The 18,372-nt window shown below is 46.2% G+C and overlaps 1 protein-coding gene across 1 annotated transcript; it reads right to left on the bottom strand.

Moving 5' to 3' along the window:
- Positions 1-303: 303 nt before the first annotated feature.
- On the bottom strand, positions 304-17,721 carry LOC135804503 (saccharopine dehydrogenase-like oxidoreductase). Its single transcript, XM_065318387.1, has 14 exons — positions 17,356-17,721; positions 15,167-15,276; positions 14,888-14,968; positions 14,394-14,523; positions 10,902-10,951; positions 10,064-10,188; positions 9,787-9,856; positions 5,006-5,050; positions 4,237-4,356; positions 3,709-3,765; positions 3,331-3,392; positions 2,593-2,645; positions 1,386-1,461; positions 304-802 (listed from the first exon to the last, which is right to left on the bottom strand). The coding sequence occupies exons 1-14, from the start codon at positions 17,516-17,518 to the stop codon at positions 703-705; spliced, it is 1,242 nt and encodes a 413-aa protein (XP_065174459.1). The 5' UTR covers positions 17,519-17,721; the 3' UTR covers positions 304-702.
- Between the last annotated feature and the right edge of the window lie 651 nt (positions 17,722-18,372).

Below are 18,372 nucleotides of genomic sequence, written 5' to 3'. Positions count from 1 at the left end.
AGCTAAGCAAGGAAAAGAGCAGGAAGTCACTGTCTGGTGTTCTGCACAAGCTTAGGAGCAGGTCTGCCAGTCTGGACGTTGAACAGCCATCATCGCCATCTAAACCTCTGCCTAGCAATCCAGAATTTCCACGTTCTATCAGCCTGAGTGATGAACGGCAGCAGCACGACGACCAGCCTACAGAACTTAGGACACCACCACCCCCCAACAAGCAAACACAGCAAAGGCGCAGTAAGTCGGCATTCTCTCTGCGCATTAAGCGACAGAGCAGCTGACGACGAGGCACACTACCAGCTGTTCCTGCTACTGCAGCACAATCTAGTGCAATCATACACCATCTGCAATAATCACAATCATATAACACTGGCATGCATGGAGTGTCACCAGAATCAGAAAAATGGCAAAGGCTCTTGAAATTATGTCTTGTTACAACATTTTTTTCTTGGAATATAAGCAGAGGAAGGAAACTCATATTCATTAAAAAATAAACTAGGCAAGAGTAGACAAAAATGGTGTGAGCTAGTGCAGCTGAGGAGAAAGTCTGGTGGTGGAATTGAGCATGGAGAGGATGAGAAAAAAATACGGATCGTCTCAGGTACATTCTAACCGTTATAGTGCGCAGCTGAGGCAAAGTCTCGTGGTTGAATTGAGTGAGCATGAAGAGGATGAGAAAAAAGCGAATCGTCGCTGCAGGTACACAGTCTATGAGGACTCCAGCACGCTGAATTTGACACCCGCCTTGTTGATCTCCGGAATGACATCGGTACCGGTGAAAGCCACGGCTGGTGTCAGCACACCTCCCCTGCACAAACCACAGCAATGCATCAGTGTGGTGGTGTTGTCTGGATAACCTTATGCAGAACCATCAATCTCGTACATGATGCGGATTGCTAACATTGATAGACACCCTTGATTTTGACATAGATATTCTGATGCTAAAATCCATATGTGCGTTCATTTATTTTGCTGGCTAAAGCTGATGTTGACGCTTTCCTATGGCTCATCATTGCCATCCTGGAATTTCTTTCTCAATCCCGTAAGTGAGACTTCCTAGCTAAACATAAACCCGTGCTGCAGATCTTACTGGAAATCTTACTGGAAACTGCAAAGAAAAAGAAACTATCAAACAAAAGCCATCCCAAACCCTCATCACCACCCCTTCCTGAGTGATTTTTTATAGCCAACTTCGTACTTGAACTGCACCATCTGCTCTCATTGGTCAAGCAGTCTCGGCCAATCGGCGGAGTATTTCACTTTCACAGGTTGTGACCTCTCTCCCCTACAGGCAATGGGGGACAGTGTGGAGAAATGAAGCCAACAGCTGTGAGGGTAGGATTGTACATAGACGATGCACGCGCGGCGCACGCTACAGCTCTTATACTAACCTGTGCGGCAGGTCTCCACGCAGCAGGCACAGAGCACACTGTACCAGCATGATGGAGCAGGCGATGTAGCCAGGTTCTATGTACATGAGAGGAAAGCAAAATAGCAGAACGGAGGAGGTATTAGCATGTACCCCACAGTATTTCATGCACATGGCATGCTTCAAGCACAAAGATTCTGTGATTGATGCAAAAAAGAAGAAGGGTTCAGTTGATCAAGGCCTGCTTGAGCATTAAAGGGGAAGTTAAGGCAAAAATTAAAATTTCACCAGTTGTAGTCTTCGGGGTGCTGAGTCGAATGGTCTTGGTCCGAGAAAGCTGAGACGCTCCCTTCCTACTTGAATCCCAATCGAACTCGCGCACTTCCACCGAAACTGGGTGACTGCGCCCTACTAGATGGGGATTTGTATGCAAAATGTCACTAAAAGCGCCATTTCGTTCTTATAAAAGCACGGATGACCGCGATTGGCCCATATGTTGTAGTCTTTTGGACGCTGAGTCGACTGGTTTTGGTCCGAAAAGGCTGCGATGCAGCGTTCCTCCTTTATTCCCAATCGAACATGGTTGAACAGGCGGCCACGTGCTCCTGGATGCCCAAATCACCTGGTCACCACGCCAGCAGGTGACAACTTTCACACCAAGGTTCAACTCGAGTGACAGGACTGCACCCAAAAAAGGTCAAACAGGCTAGTAAGTTGTACCCTGCAGGCACGGTGACCAGGTGACTGGCGTACGCAGGAGCACGTGACCGCTTGTTCAACCATGTTCGATTGGGAATAAAGGAGGAACGCTGCATCGCAGCCTTTTCGGACCAAAACCAGTCGACTCAGCGTCCAAAAGACTACAACATATGGGCCAATCGCGGTCATCCGTGCTTTTATAAGAACGAAATGGCGCTTTTAGTGACATTTTGCATACAAATCCCCATCTAGTAGGGCGCAGTCACCCAGTTTCGGTGGAAGCGCGTGAGTTCGATTGGGATTCAAGTAGGAAGGGAGCGTCTCAGCTTCCTCGGACCACGACCATTCGTCTCAGCACACCGAAGACTACAACTGGTGAAATTTTAATTTTTGCCTGAACTTCCCCTTTAATGTTTGTGACATTCACGAGTGCTGAGACTGAAGATCAAGGAATGGTTCGGATTGCAAGTGCTCTCGCCATGAGATAACAGCATATCACGCACGCATACATGTACAACACAATTGCTCACCAGGTCCTGAGATCCGGGTGGTGACACTTGCGTTGGGCTTACCACCAGAGGACCTGTTCAAACACGCAGGATTTCCAAAGCACACACAACAAATATGCATCGGTCCGTCTATACACTGGTCTGAAATAGTCACACATGGTCGGAGAACAATGGAAAACGGCGAATAATTTTCACAGCTCTGAGGTTTCAGATTTTTCTGGATGCGATAATGTGAACAGTACGGAACCAAAATCACACAAATTGCATTCTTCCTCGACAGCAGCGTATATATTTACAATCCCCCAACTCTTCGGCACCCGATATTGGGGAGGTTTAGTCCCACGTAATCCGTGTGTGCTTTACGTGTGTGTACCACGTGATACTCAGTGACCCACGTACAGATGATATCTGATTCACGACATACCATGTATGGAGGCTCACCCAAGTTCCGCCAGAACGTGGGTGAAAATCAGAATGGAGCGCATTGTGCAAGCTGTGAAGGTGCTCAGCTGAAGAAGTTTCCGAAGCACAAAATCAACATTTTCGATGAGCTTCTAAGCTTCGTCTTTGACCAAGTTTGGGCCTTTGGCTTCATGCTTTTGTTTGTTCCGCGTGACTAAACACAACATTGCGAACGTGGGTCCATTGGAGGAACTTTACGTGTATCACCCACGCTCCGGTGTCCGTTACGTGGGACTAACCTCCCTATTACTGTACTGGCGAGTTCCCAACAGGCAAAAGGCAAGAAACTTGACTTACACAAGTGACTTGTCAGTAAATCCTTTGGCATAGAACGTAGTGCTGAACGTTGCTTCAGACAGCTGTGCAAAGCAGGAAAGAGGAGGAAATCAGAGGACAGCACAAGGACAATAATCAGGATACGACCAGGACCAATACACAAACATATGTACGCAAAATAAAATAAAAAAATATACAAACAAAAGCATGGGTGCATGCAAACACGACGTGCATACACACCCGGCTGCACGAGGACGGACAGTTTCTTCGAAGGCTAAGCAGATTCAACGGCATGTCACAACAGGCAACGGAATAAAGTGAGACAATTCCAGTTGTGAACAATACGGCCATGTAAATCAGAATACATTGTATTACGCACAACCATGGAACATAGCTGACCTGTTTTCTGCTTGCTCCATCCTCAGAGAAAAAACCCAGTGAGAGAAGGCCAGGATGCTACAAACAAGAAAGAAAGGGAGAGTGAGTGAGACAGAATGAGTGAGTGAGAGAGAGAGAGAGAGAGAGAGAATAGGTGGAAAAGCAACTTAAAGTTACAGTGAGGCGGACTCCAAGGCCCGGGTGTCTTGTGTGCACAGCCATCTGCTGTTGATGTCACCGAGACCAAGTGAAGCAAGTACTCTCGACCCGAGTCACAACATGGTGGATAAGCAGTCGGAGCAGTGTTCGCAAAAAGTTAAAAAATGAAGCAAAACTCTAGGTAGAAAATACATGTACTCATACACAAACACTTGTGATGAACCATGAATAGTTTAAAAAAAGGCCTCGACTCAAATATCACCAAGTTTCGACAGCATTCAAGGATGCATCCCAGGTTTCATCCGCACTTGATGTGAAGCAAACAGCACGGAGACGAAGAAAAAGTGCAGCGGCAACTGCTTGCATGAACTACTTAGTACATGTACTTACACTGGCAGCAAACCTGACACCCCACATGGTGCGCGTCACCAAATAGATGAACAGTCCCCAGATGTACATCATGATACATGCCATCAGGCTGCCTGGGTTGAAGTAGCAGCCGTACTGAACCTACACACCCAACACACATGCACACACCCACACACACACACGCCCACACACGCACGCCCACACACGCACGCCCACACACGCACGCCCACACACGCACACACACATGCGCACGCACACATCCATGCTCAGACATGCACATAAACAAAGCCAAGCACAGACATTAGTAGTACAATATGCACACGGGCACTGGCAACAAAGTCAACATGGATAGTTCAAATAAACAAGTGAATCCCACAGTTCACAGAAGCAGTCATTTAGACTATTTTCACATCCGTAGGAACGCTACAACCCTACTCCGATCATCAAATGAGCCAGATGCAGCTCCTAAACTGGTGGGAGTTGAATAGCTAGTAACAGGTAGACCAACATATTTTTAAATATGAGCAGCTGTGTGCCCGATAGTATATTCCAGCTGGTTTTTTTACAGTAAGCCAGTGGAACAGGTTCATGAGGTAGACAAATCGGACCGGAGAACCTCGTCATCATCTTTAAAAAAATGTACAGTAAAAATGGTACACATGATTGTTGGTGCCCAATCACAAGTCATGTCAAACCAGTTCATGATTGTAGCTGTTATTCATACTCTGCTACTACTACATGTACTGCAACAAAGAAAAGCGTCGTCAATCGAATAGACATTGTCACATACCGGGTGCTGGCCAGCCGTTTGACGAGCACGCTGCGATCGCCTGACCTACACCACGCACACACACACGCACACAGTACGCGCACGCACGCACACGCACGGACAAACACACACGCACACACGTGCACACAGCCATACAACAAACACACACAGCACAATATGTTATACGCTGTTCATAATACGTTCCAATACGCGCCTCGTTTTGGCATTTCACGTACTGGCAGGCGTCGTTTTGATGCCTGCGCATTCACATAAGCACGTACAGGCTGTTCGTATGGCTTTTTTTGGACACAGCCAGGGAGTCACATGCACGGGAGGCACGGGCCAGGCCAGGGTGTGATACCACTCAGGATATAGGGAAAGATTCGAAAAGCAAGAAATGCACATCAAAGGAACTGGTATATATTATTTTTCCATTTTTGCTTCTCTATTTTCCTTTGAATTGATATGGATATTGGCAGCAGCAAGGGGCATGTCTTGATGGCACTTCTGCTCTTCCGTGGTTCGAGACAGTTGCCACCAGATCAGAGCATCAAACAGGAGCAAGCTCGGAAAGCTGACACCGTACCGCCAATCTCCTTCCATTTTTCACCAAAGACCATCTTGCCGTGGTCAGATCAGACAAATATCCTGCGACATGTTCATTCCGTTCTTGTTTCTATTCGCTTCCCAAGAAAAGGAGATTTTGGTCTGCGCACTCAGAAACAGATTTGGATGAACGCTGGGAGCGTGAAGTGATGGATACTTGGCAGATCATTGGCGAACGCTTTCCAGACTATGAGGATAAAAAGTATCTTGAAGCATTCCGTGTGGATGTCACACCATTTGGTCAGCTCTACAATATGATCGGTCAGCACATGGAGAAGGAGACTACCCATCTGAGAAGGACTATATGTGGACGTAAACGCCTGGCAATCTTTTTGGAGTGGATGGCCCACTGCCCAGCACATCACATACTCGGTACAGACTATCATATTGGCACATCCACTGTCCATACTGTTAGGTACCTCCTCCCGTACCTTTTCTAGCTGGCCCGCATGCACTTGCGTACGCACCTTTTGTCTCCTTTTGCTCCGTTGGCCTGGGTAGCTACTTGCGCGCCCATATTTGCCATAGCTACCCAGGCCCTTTATCTTGCCGTTTAGACTTGATCTCTCTCTCTCTTTTCTCACTCGTCAATAATCACCATGTAGTCGTTTCGTTCGTCTTGGTCTCTTGTCTCGTCGTCTATAATAAATGTCGTTCCCACTAACTTGTTCCCGTTGTCAGTCGTCCTGTTTCGAATTCAACATTGCCCCTTCTAGCCTTGCCTAGCCTTGTCTTGCTTGCCTTGCCTGGTCTTTGTCTTGCTTGCCTTACCTTATCCTATACCGAACCTCTGAGATTCCTTGTCGTTGTCGACTTGATCCGATCGTCTAATTGTGACTGTGCCGGTCCTAACAATACTATCGTTCAGGATGGCATCGAAGTGTTCTTGACTCTCATGCCCCAGGTGTTGACATTCCCAAGTGGGAAAGAGCTGGAGCAGACCATGCAGGACTTCCAAGGCTTATGCCACCTGCCTGGCATTGCGGGAGCACTGGACGGGACCTTCATGAGGATCTTGAAACCAGTTGAACATGGTGATACATACCACTGCTATAAGGGGTTTCCTGCTATAGTTCTCTTGTTATGCATGCATGCCAGAGGCGTGATCAAGTACATCAATGCCGGAAGAGCGGGCTGTATGGGTGATGCCTACACATGGAACACCTGTAGCTTGCGCCACGGAATAAACAACGGGGATTTCCTTTCTCTTGATGCATCTGTAAATGTTCTAAATCGGCAGGTTCGTCCCTACCGTGTTGCTGATTCTGCATTTGCTGCATCACCAACTATCATCAAATGCGTTGAGGGTGACAATCTGAATGGTCCCCAGAAGAGTTTTAACTATGCAGTGATTTGAACCAGAAGAGTCGTTGAGAATGCGATTGGACGACTGAAAGGACGCTGGAGCATTCTGGTGCACACGTTCATCCGAGATCCAAAGTTCGGAACACGTGTTTCGCTAGTAGCAGCTACATTGCACACTGCGTGTGAAAGATGCCAGTGTCCTTTTGAGGAATCCTGGCTTCCCGCACCAACAGTTCAAGTTCCTAATCATGCTGCTGTTCCCCAAGCTTTGGTGAATGGACCTGACCAGATCCATGAGCTTCTGGCCAATTTTGTGCATCAGCGTCTGCACTGACTCTTGTGTCTAACAACCCTGTCAGGTGAGACTTTATTATTTTATTATACAACTAGACTAGCTGAGTCGACATTTGTGTATACTTCAGTAGTGCAGTGTAAAATGGTGGAGATAATGTGCAATAAAACGATGAAAGTAGAAACTTATAGAAAAGAAAAGGACCAAGGAATTACAAGTTAAGCTATAATGTCCACTAACACCACCAGTTACTGAACAACCAGCTCATGTGATAACATTGCACGACACTGTTATCGTACTATCATGCCGACACTGCTATCATATAACTTAGAACCTTCCAAGTTGGAAGGTTGTTGGAGTGCGCATCCAAGATGTGCTAGAGCTGATAGCCAGTTAGTTGTAGAAGGTCAGCACCGTCCGTCAGTCTCGTGCAATGTTATCGCATGAGCTGATTGTTCAGTAACTGGTGGTGTTAGTGGACATTATAGCGTAACTTGTAGTTCCTTGGTCCTTTTCTTTTCTATAATTTTTTATCCTTGGCTCTCCATCAAAGTAGGAACTAATCGTTCTCTTCACTATTTCTTCCTGCACTGCACTTTCATCGTTTTATTGCACATTGTCTCCACCATTTTACACTTCAAGAATGAAGTATACACAAATGTCGATTCAGCTGGTCTTATTGACGGCGGTACTAAAATTCTTGTCTCTTCGCCGTTTATTCAAGTATTTTATAATAAATTAATGTTCAGGCCTGGTTTAAATCTGGCTTTGGAAAATTTATTTTTCATTGCTACCAGGTTCGGCCTCATTTCCTCTGTGCTGCGCTGACGAGTCCACAAAGGATGAAACAGTTCTGTCCGCAGATTGAGTATTTCGCTCCTGCTCTTGTAGCAGTTGAGCACTCTTGCGTGGGGTAGTGCCTTTGCTGTTTGCGTTAAGCAGAGCTCACTGACTTGTCAGTTTGAGCACTCTGGCAAGGTACGTTCGGGCCTGGTTTAAATCTGGTTTGGAAAATTTATTTTTCATTGCTACCAGGTTCGGCCTCATTTCCTCTGTGCTGCGCTGATGAGTCCACAAAGGTTGAAACAGTTCTGTCCGCAGATGTCTCAATACTCCTGGCCAGTTTTGTGCCATTTTGTCGCACTCGCTGACTGTATAAGATCTGGTTACGTTGGTGGACAGTTAGTCATAACTCGTAACATTTTGTCCTTCTCCTTTTTCACCATAATTCAATTGGCTCACCATCAGAGTTAAATGCAAAATATGGAAAGAGAAAAATATATGACTGTTAGCCATAAGTAGTAACTTATAGGTCCTTTTTCTCTTTCCATATTTTACATTAATTTTAATAATGGTTCATTATCCGAGTTCTATTTTATAACAGTTCAATTTATAGAAAAGAAAAGTACCAAGGAACGAGTTCACTGGTTAGAGGGAAAGACAGAAACGGGGAAAGTCTGAAGAAAAAAATGACTGTCACCACCAGGATTCGAACCAGAGACCTTCGCTTGAGGCCAGCAATGCTCTAACCACTGAGCTAAGGTGTAGCCGTCATCCCAGCAGAGAACAAGTTCCTTGGTACTTTTCTTTTCTATAAATTTCATTGGCTCTCCATCCGAGTCCAATAGTTCAATTGTGTTGCAATGTCCTTTAGTACAACAAATATTCCTGATGAGTGTTGTACGAAAACCTATTCGAATCCTAATTGTTCTCTTCACTATTCCTTCCTACTTCATCATTTTATAATAAACTTTTATTGCACATTGGTTCCACCATTTTACACTGCACGAATAAAGTATACAACTAGAGGCGGATTTTTACACAAGTAGATGTATCTGAACTCTCTAGTCGCTCCGTATCTTTCCGAATACAATCATCATTCATTGTTCAAGCGTCAAATAACATCAGTATCCGTCAGAGTCGAGTATAGCCCCTGTTGTGTGGTTTGGTTGCATTAAAAATGAATCTTCTGGCTGGACCTTTGATGGCACCGTGTCATCGTGTGGACAATTAAGTTTTGGCTAAATCATTCTATTTATTGTCAGGCGTTTTCGGTCCAATCTTGGGCTCTCCGGAAAGTTCTTCTCAGTGCGAACACAGTGAGCTATCATCCAGCGAAATCGGCGTTGCAGGCCCAGCTCTACAGCCTAGCAAAGTCACCATATCGGTGGAAATGCCCTCAATCCCTTTCCCCTTCAGCCATTTCAATTTCCTTGCTCGCCCAGTTCTGAACTTTGTCCAGTGCCACCGCAAGTAGCCAGCACCAGGATGTATGCAAAAATGGACTACTGGCACTTGAGAACAAGGGGAATTCACTGTTTCAAACCGGAAAATGGGCTCGGAGCGAGAAAAGTGCGGTCACCCAAATTTTGAGCGCGGTATCTCAAACAACCGTTATGGCTGTCATAAAACCGATTACAGCAACGGAAAGCTGAGGATTTCAGCTACAAACGAAATACTTCGGTTTTCACGATAGTGCAATATTTGACTGGGTAATGGATGTTTGGAGTCATCGACAGAATACCATTGGAATTTGTATAGCTAGGAGCCAACAAAGGGTTAAGAGAAATGAACCCATGAGAGAAAACTCTATGCTTACCACAGCCACATCGGATCCTAGGAAAGGAATGCACCAATGACCAGTTTCCTTGGCCTTGAATACATTTCCACTGCACAGTGTTGTATGGAGAGTGAAACGAGACACACAGACACACAGAGACAGTAAGTTACAGTAAGTTGAGCCTCACACACCGGGACATTGGACACTGCAGGCTTGCTTAATTTGGGGGAAGCAGCTCGAATACAAAAAGCAGCATCTGAACACACTGCAGCACACTAAACCGAGAGAAGCAGTTTAGAGAATAGATATCCCTTACCGTTTCTTGAGCTTTGGTCCCTGCCATTGGAAAGCGGCCTTGTGTGTTCTCTTCTTGCGCAGTTCACTGTCATTGGCCAGACTGTAAATGAGAGACTCCCAGGTTCCAGTGTGGACACTACTACCCTGTAGGACATCGCACACACACAAACACCAAGAACACAGAATTAGAACCAGCGTGGAAACAGCACAGGCACTGCAGAACAGCACGATTCTCATCGAGACGGAATTATTACAGTCTCCTCAGAGACAAGAAGGCGATAATACTCGGAAAAAGGACACATTTCAGGCTCTTTAAGAACATCTTGAAAGTTTTCAGTTTCACTCGTATACTTTCAAGCCTTATAGTCAGGTGAAATGTAGGCAAAATCAAATGAATGAGGACAATGGATTAAGTACAGTAGAGAGGTAATAACAACAGCGTAAGGAAGAAGAGCTAAAACAACAACGAAGAATGGGTGTCACATACACATAGAATGAAAAGGGGATAAGGTGCAAGTGTGAGGGAACCTACCAGGCGTGTAATGTGGTGCAACAAAAACAGACAAGAAATGTACATAACTAGCGAGTTGTTGACGACCTGCCTAACAGCCTATTAAAGCGTGAATTTAATCTGCTTCTGCTTACATAAGTCAAGTTTCTTAGTGTGAATATACACAGCTTCTAAAACATTCGAAAACTTTGCACTACGTACATGTGACATAATAGAAAAACAATCCTCTGAAAACACCGCACGCCATTCAGGATGCTCACTCACACGCACGCATACACACACACACACACTCACTCCCCCCCCCACACACACACATACACACTCACACACACAAACTGGCACATACCGACGGTCCGGTCTTGAAGGCGTGGAAGCTCTCAGCTTGTGTTATGACGCCTTGGAAATTGAACAGAGAAAAGTAGACAACACAAATTGAAATCTCCATGCAGTAAACCACAATTTGAACAAGCAAGCACAGCCAGAAATGGATTTCACACTAACGTCTTGTCATAATAATGACAGCACACCACACTGCGAAATAGAGTACTGCTACTGTAAGGCTCAGTCGGGAAGTGAACTGCCTGAAAAGAGAATACCAGACCCACCAGGACTCGAACCAGGGACCTTGCTTGCCATGAGCAATGCTCTGACCATCTGATCTATAGGACCAGGCCGAACGTGGAAGGCGCTGACAAGCTTTTCACTCCAAAGGCAGCTCACAACACGTGCCACACACACCGCGACTGTGGTTGGTCCACTGGGGAAGGGAAAAAGGACCCAAGTGTCATTAGTATGATTGTGTGGCACGTGTTGTGAGCTGCCTTTGGAGGTGCAAAAAATAAGCTCCCGCTCTAATTCATTGGGCTCTGCTGCACTGCAGCTATGCTTAAAGGGGAAGTTAAGGCAAAAATTAAAATTCCACCAGTTGTAGTCTTCGGGGTGCTGAGTCGAATGGTCGTGGTCCGAGGAAGCTGAGACGCTCCCTTCCTACTTGAATCCCAATCGAACTCGCGCACTTCCACCGAAACTGGGTGACTGCGCCCTACTAGATGGGGATTTGTATGCAAAATGTCACTAAAAGCGCCATTTCGTTCTTATAAAAGCACGGATGACCGCGATTGGCCTATATGTTGTAGTCTTTTGGACGCTGAGTCGACTGGTTTTGGTCCGAAAAGGCTGCGATGCAGCGTTCCTCCTTTATTCCCAATCGAACATGGTTGAAGAAGCGGTCACGTGCTCCTGCGTACACCAGTCACCTGGTCACCGTGCCTGCAGGGTACAACTTACTAGCCTGTTTGACCTTTTTTGGGTGCAGTCCTGTCACTCGAGTTGAACTCGAGTTGAACCTTGGTGTGAAAGTTGTCACTTGCTGGCGTGGTGACCAGGTGATTTGGGCACCCAGGACCACGTGACCGCTTCTTCAACCATGTTCGATTGGGAATAAAGGAGGAACGCTGCATCGCAGCCTTTTCGGACCAAAACCAGTCGACTCAGCGTCCAAAAGACTACAACATATGGGCCAATCGCGGTCATCCGTGCTTTTATAAGAACGAAATGGCGCTTTTAGTGACATTTTGCATACAAATCCCCATCTAGTAGGGCGCAGTCACCCAGTTTCGGTGGAAGTGCGCGAGTTCTATTGGGATTCAAGTAGGAAGGGAGCGTCTCAGCTTCCTCGGACCAAGACCATTCGACTCAGCACCCCGAAGACTACAACTGGTGAAATTTTAATTTTTGCCTTAACTTCCCCTTTAATCGATTTTTTCCTTTTTTTCCAGAAATACTTGAAAACGTCAGCACAAGCGCGTGCAGAGTCAGCAGACTTTGGAGGTAGTTCGATTTTTTGAAGATGTAGTAGCTGCCGTCTTGCTGTTTCCTTTTCGCAGATCCTATTTCCTGAAGCCGATAGCGTGGCGGCGTTCTGTGAGGGACTTTGATCCGTACGGCAAGGCACGAAGTTGTAGTGGCTGTTCCCTGCAATGGGCACTTCAAACTGCTTCAGCTCTAGGTACCGTGGAAAGTTCTGCCAGAAATCCATGATCGCTCGCCGTAAATCATGGCGTAGCAGAACGACGAAGACCAGATGCTCAAGCAAACCTCCATCACTGGCATCAGCCCGGATCGATGCGGGCCATTTGCCTTAGGAAAATACCCAGTCCCAGGCGTGCTGCGAAACACCTGATGTACCAGCAGCCACAGGAGAGTCTTCTGATCCGCCTGCAACTCGTGGTGACTCCGAACTATTTGTTGAAGGACGGAGGTAAATAGTGGTTCGAACATGATTCAAGACATAGTCGAAGTAGTCATTGTGTTTTGGATCTTGTGACTTCGTATTGCAATACAGGATCGTTGAGTTTCGGCTACTTGGAAATCGATTGGAAAGAGGGTGCTATGCTTGCCACACAGCACTGAAGCTTATCCACTGCGTGGCTGAACGCAGAAATGCGTTGGTGCTGGAGGTAAAGTGCGGTGCTTGCAGCGTCCGTAACCAGGTACAAACTTCCAAAACGCATGCCGGCAAGTCTGGAAATTGCAGGAGCTATGATGTTAACACGAAAGTTGCCTTGGGTGAGCCACACATCCATCCTGTTTCTGTAATAATAATGCTTCGCCATACACTATCGCACGCTAGTAGTAGGCAACGAGAAACTGCAGTGTTTTCACCGTGTTCTCCAAGGTCGTCACCTCCCCGTGGTGTGAATCCCTTGCCCTATAAAACCTGATCTTATTTTATTATGAGTGACAATTGCTATCTGAAGAAGCCCTCTGAAAAAAGAAAATATGGCGTAGTCAACGTCTGAACCGTTTGTTGATGTAGAGAGAGACGGTATCTATTTTCTTGTACCGACGAGGAGTTCAGTATTCAATGTCTCCAAGAGGAGCATACGACATTGGATATGCACCCACTCACGATTCATCCCGAGAGGGTCGATTTAACTCCAATGGAAGCCGCTAAGTATATCTGCCGTATCACAAGACTGATATTAGACATCAGTGGAAGTAAGCAACGGCTGCGTAACATCATCGTGAATGGTGTCGACGACTACAGCACGGTAGGAGTTCAAGATAATGGCGTTCTCTTGCGATGTTGGCAAGACGACCGAAGGACCTTCTACCACATCGGCAGAAAAGGTGATCGAGGCCTCTTGTGGGACGTGTTCGCTGAAATGGCACTGTACCGAAAAGAGAAAAAGGCACCTTTCTGGCAGGATTCTTCCCACTTCTACAGCTTTTGTTGGTATATTGCAAGCATACCACTGTCCTGATGCTGCACATCAAGAAGAAGAGGGTAACTACGAGTGCTATGGCCAAAAATTGTGTTTTCCTGTATTTTTAGCCTAAATTGGCAATTGTGAGTATGCTATGTTAGGCCCCTCCCTGAGTGAAACTGACCGGTAGAACTTGAAAACATGTTGTCTCCGTACACTAGGTACCCAACGGAACAAAGCACAATCGCTTGTAGCCCCGTTGCAAACAAAACAAGTTTGGACCGGAGGGGTTGGTGCCACCTGCCTCATTCAAACTTTCCGATACGTTTGAATGAGGCAAATATCGTCTTGGTCATAGGATGGTGCGGCCGAGTAATTCCCAAGCAAACAAACTCCAAAACTGATCGTTTCGCAGCAGGGTAATGTGGTTCTTCACCTGCCTGACACTGCAACCGCCACACAGCAGCAACTAAGAATCGTCCCAGTTTTCGCAACTCAAAATACCGATCAGGCGAATTCAAACTTTCCACGGACGAGGAGAGAGAGTAGGAACAGAAATTGAGAGGCAGAGCAAGCACACACAACACATGTAGCATAGGAAATACAAGAGCACAGGGGCAGAAGCATACCCGGGAAGTTCTGAATGGTGAAGAGCATTCCCAGATCGGCCGGAATGCTGTCAAAGCCACAGGTCTGGATGATGTGCACACCAGCCTTCTCCGCCTGAGCATGGTATTTCTCCTCTATCCTTTCCAAGATCTAGCATAAGCACATGAGAAGCAGAGCACACAAAATAAACTGCCTATCCCCATCTAATTGTTTTCACATTGCATCGCCTGGTGACAAACAAGCACATGCACTTGTACAAAAATAAGTGGATGATGCAAAGAAAAAGAAGCCACTGAACAACAAAAACATCTGATGTAGAATGATATACCCAGAGCCCGCCACACATATCCTACAGCTAGTACATGTGCAGGGCCTTACACGGCTCCTCCGATCCCAGTGTCAACTGCAGCACCAAATGACAGCAAGTATTCACCTTCAAAAAGATGGGAAATAAGCAGTTTATTCTCCAACTGCAACATAAACATTGACCACATGATGTGCCCACTAGTCTCACCTCAGTCTCTCCACAAATGTCTACATAGTGACACTTATTGGCAATGCAGGCCTCGACGACTGGTGGCCCGAAAAAGCGATACTGGATGGGACAAAAAGCAAGCAATAACACCACTGTGATCTCAGTTCTCATTCTACATGTCTTCAGAAAGTGCCAGGGAAACACAATGGTACACACACACACACACACACACACACACACACGCGCGCACGCGCGCTCAAACACCCAAGAAAAAGCGTAGCCATTGATCTGGGGCACACTGCATAGACATGGGCTCACCGGTCCAACGCAACTCAGCAGAACTTTGGACATGGAGCACATCTGCTCCAGGGACGCTGTGTCTTTGACATCAGCCACGATCACACCGGCTTCTTCACTCACGTCACGTCCTGACAAAAAAAGTCGAAAAACAGAGTGCAGAGTAAAGGAACAGCAGGACTAAACAACATAGGGTGTTCCCCCGCAAAGTTACGAGTGCATTCTGAAACATGTGCCATTAGTACTACGGTGTAGTATTCAATTACAGGACAACCCAACACCACCACCATCATCATACAACAATCATAGTTAACTTGTCACAGCGTGTGCGATGCAGTATAGCGCTATACTATATGACTGGTCCTTTGGGAGCTTGCACACCATTGCAAACACAATGAGGGCAATCTTGCCAAACCATTGTAACAAATGACCATACGATGAAAAGGAGTTCAATGATTGCATTGTGATCGGAAAAGAGAAAAGTCGGCTCTGCAATCTTCTATAAACGAAGATAGTTATTGTAAATCTACAAACTTAGGCCAATCCCATTTGATGTGAAATTGTGCAATATCGTGCAGCTTGGCCTCTCTCTCTCTATTCTGGCTTGTAGACTTTTCTGAGTTGGACTTTTCACGTCCTCTGTGCCTTTGCATGTATGCCATACTAGACATCAGACTCATCACACCACGGAACAATAGGGTGTGTGCATGCCAGGGAGTACTACTTCCTGGTGCATACCCGTATAGTCTTGCTCACTGAAATCAAGTCGTGTCGCTCAAGTTTGCGCCTTGCACCATGTCGCAGCCCAGTGTTCGCAGGTCCAGGGCTGCGCAACGCACGGCGCGCACTTGAGCGACGCGACTGGATTCCATTGAGCAGCACTGCACTACTACCAGTGCACTGCATTCCTGTACTGTCGTGCTGCGCGAGTCGTGTAGATACATGTTCATCTGGTACGAGTACACGGGCTTGTCATGAACATGTGGCCACGGAAGGTACGCTCAACTCAGCTGGTGGTCTTGCTTAGAGAAAGAAATCTAGTGTTCATGGAATACTAAATAATCGAGCCTCATTTGTGCTGTGACGATGAGTCCACAGCTGACAAGTGACAAAACAGCAAACAGCAGCTCCCAGACCTAAACCTTTCATATTCGGTAGTGTTGTGAGCCTTGAATCGAAGAGTGTTTGAAATAAGCTATGTTCGCACCAAAAATCACCATCTGATTCTCAGCCCAAGACCAAACACATGACATGCTTGTCAAGCATCGGATTGATCAACAAACAACAGGCAATGCATATACAGATGGACACAACACAAGTTCACTTTCAAGTGGAGATATATCTTCGGGGTCACTCGTATTACCTACTATTGGCCGCCAAATCATTTGAAATAGCATCGGCAATATTGCTTTCACACTCTCCTTTCGACCTACGAGTAGCTGCATGCTATAACGTCACAGAGTATGTGTCGCGGCCGCATGACATTATGGCGCAGCCACCGACATTCATGTATTGGAGGAATATCTCTTTGTTGCTGAGACGTGGGACCAACAAAATTCGATTGAGTGCCCCAAACTCTACGGACCCTGAACTTTCATTTTTCACCGGACTTCCCTTTTTTTTTAGATTTAAGGCCACACGTTTTTACTTCTATGTTTCTCGTCACCCACGCGCATACGATTCAGGAGTCTGGAAGAAAACAAAAAAAACTGTGCTGCACTGTGGGGACCAGTACATGCACATGTGCACGCTGGCCTGGCCTGCGCGACACATGATGCGAGGTCGCTGCATGCAGTTTTTGTTGCGCAATCTAGCTGCACGTGCACAGAAGCTCCTACCGCGTACTAGTTGCTAACTTTGGATGCTATTTTACACTCTATATTGGTCAATTTTAGTATGACCAAAGGTCTAGTAAACTTATGTATTTACTTTTCGGTCATTTTTATTTTTTTGCACCTCTCGCATACGATTTTAGATTTTCAGGTGACGAGAAACAGAGAAATAAAAACGTGTGGCCTAAAAGAAAAGAAGAAAATAGCAATAGTTCTATACAGGCAACACTGGCTTATACTGGCAAAGGTGCCTGGGCCGAGTCCTAATGTATTATTGGTAGCAGTCATTTTTTTCGAGTCATTTCCTTTTCAAAGTTTTCCCTTCTCCATCCACTGAAATTGACAAAAATTCTATACAACAAATTCACCAAAGCTTACCGACATGTTTGCTTGCTTCTGCAAGAACTGCCTCGAGCTTTGCTCTGTTTCGACCAGCCACAGCCCATGTTAGAGAGCCTGACACTCTCCTGGCAAGTTCCTCAACAACAAACTGGCCAGTATAGCCAGATGCACCAAATACAACAAGATCAAACTGGCTCATGGTGATGCGTGGAGAGTTTTTTCTCAGCGAAAGAAGGCTTTGCCTCTCAGGAAAAGAGTGGATATTCCTACAGCTAAAAAGCCGGTACAGATGTAGCACACACTAAGAAGGAAGGACCTCCACTCCACAAGAAGCTTCACTTTCCCAACTACTGTACAGAAAGACAAAGTAAGTTTCTGGACGACTATGAGGTGAAAAGTTAGTTTTTTGACCTTTCAAACTTCATGCCATGCAGTCGATTATGTCACATGAATTTTTGGTGGAAAGCTCTAGAACCACTGTACCATGGTCCACGCATGCATGGCCCAGTCGTCCCCGCACTGCGTAGGCGTAGATCTACGCAAAATGCATACGATTTTGGATCTACCGCGAGTACCGTACATTTCCTAGTGTTTTGCGCAAAACTGAAGGGTAGGTCTACGACGCTGTCGGGCCCTGAACCAGCCGCTACCGGAGTAAATTTAGGTGTTTTGAAGACCACACAGGAATAATAATAATAATAAGGCCAAACTAAAGAAGGTGTGTGGTTCGACTAACATGGACATTTTTTTTACGGGCGGGCGGGCGGATTTTTTTTTTTTAATATATTTTTTAGTACATGTAAATACACTGTATACGCGTATCGAGTAGACTCTACTACCAGCACAAGGCAGCAGTCGTACCACTCACTGCACTGCACTGCAGTACAACTACAAGTCAAGTCCAAAAGGAGCCGCCTGCGTCCGCAGACTCACGCCCCACAGCACGTAGACGTGGACGTGTTCAGTCCACGTACGTCAGTCACACGACAGCCCACCGAAAAAAAGTTACGGTCGGGCTGAAATTGTACGGTCGGTCGGGTGAGTCGAACCACA

Source organism: Sycon ciliatum, chromosome 1 (assembly GCF_964019385.1).
Source record: "Sycon ciliatum chromosome 1, ocSycCili1.1, whole genome shotgun sequence".
Taxonomy (NCBI): domain Eukaryota; kingdom Metazoa; phylum Porifera; class Calcarea; order Leucosolenida; family Sycettidae; genus Sycon; species Sycon ciliatum.
The sequence above is the reverse complement of the archived record's forward strand: the minus strand, read 5'-3'. Positions and strand labels throughout refer to the sequence as shown.

Excerpts from the sequence above, each read along its gene's own strand:
- LOC135804503 (XM_065318387.1), bottom strand. The coding sequence starts at position 17,518 with ATGAGCCAGTTTGATCTTGTTGTATTTGGTGCATCTGGCTATACTGGC. Across the intron at positions 3,766-4,236 it reads GTGTCAGGTTTGCTGCCAGT|CATCCTGGCCTTCTCTCACT; the intron begins GTAAGTACATGT and ends TCTTGTTTGTAG. Across the intron at positions 803-1,385 it reads CGTGGAGACCTGCCGCACAG|GGGAGGTGTGCTGACACCAG; the intron begins GTTAGTATAAGA and ends TGGTTTGTGCAG.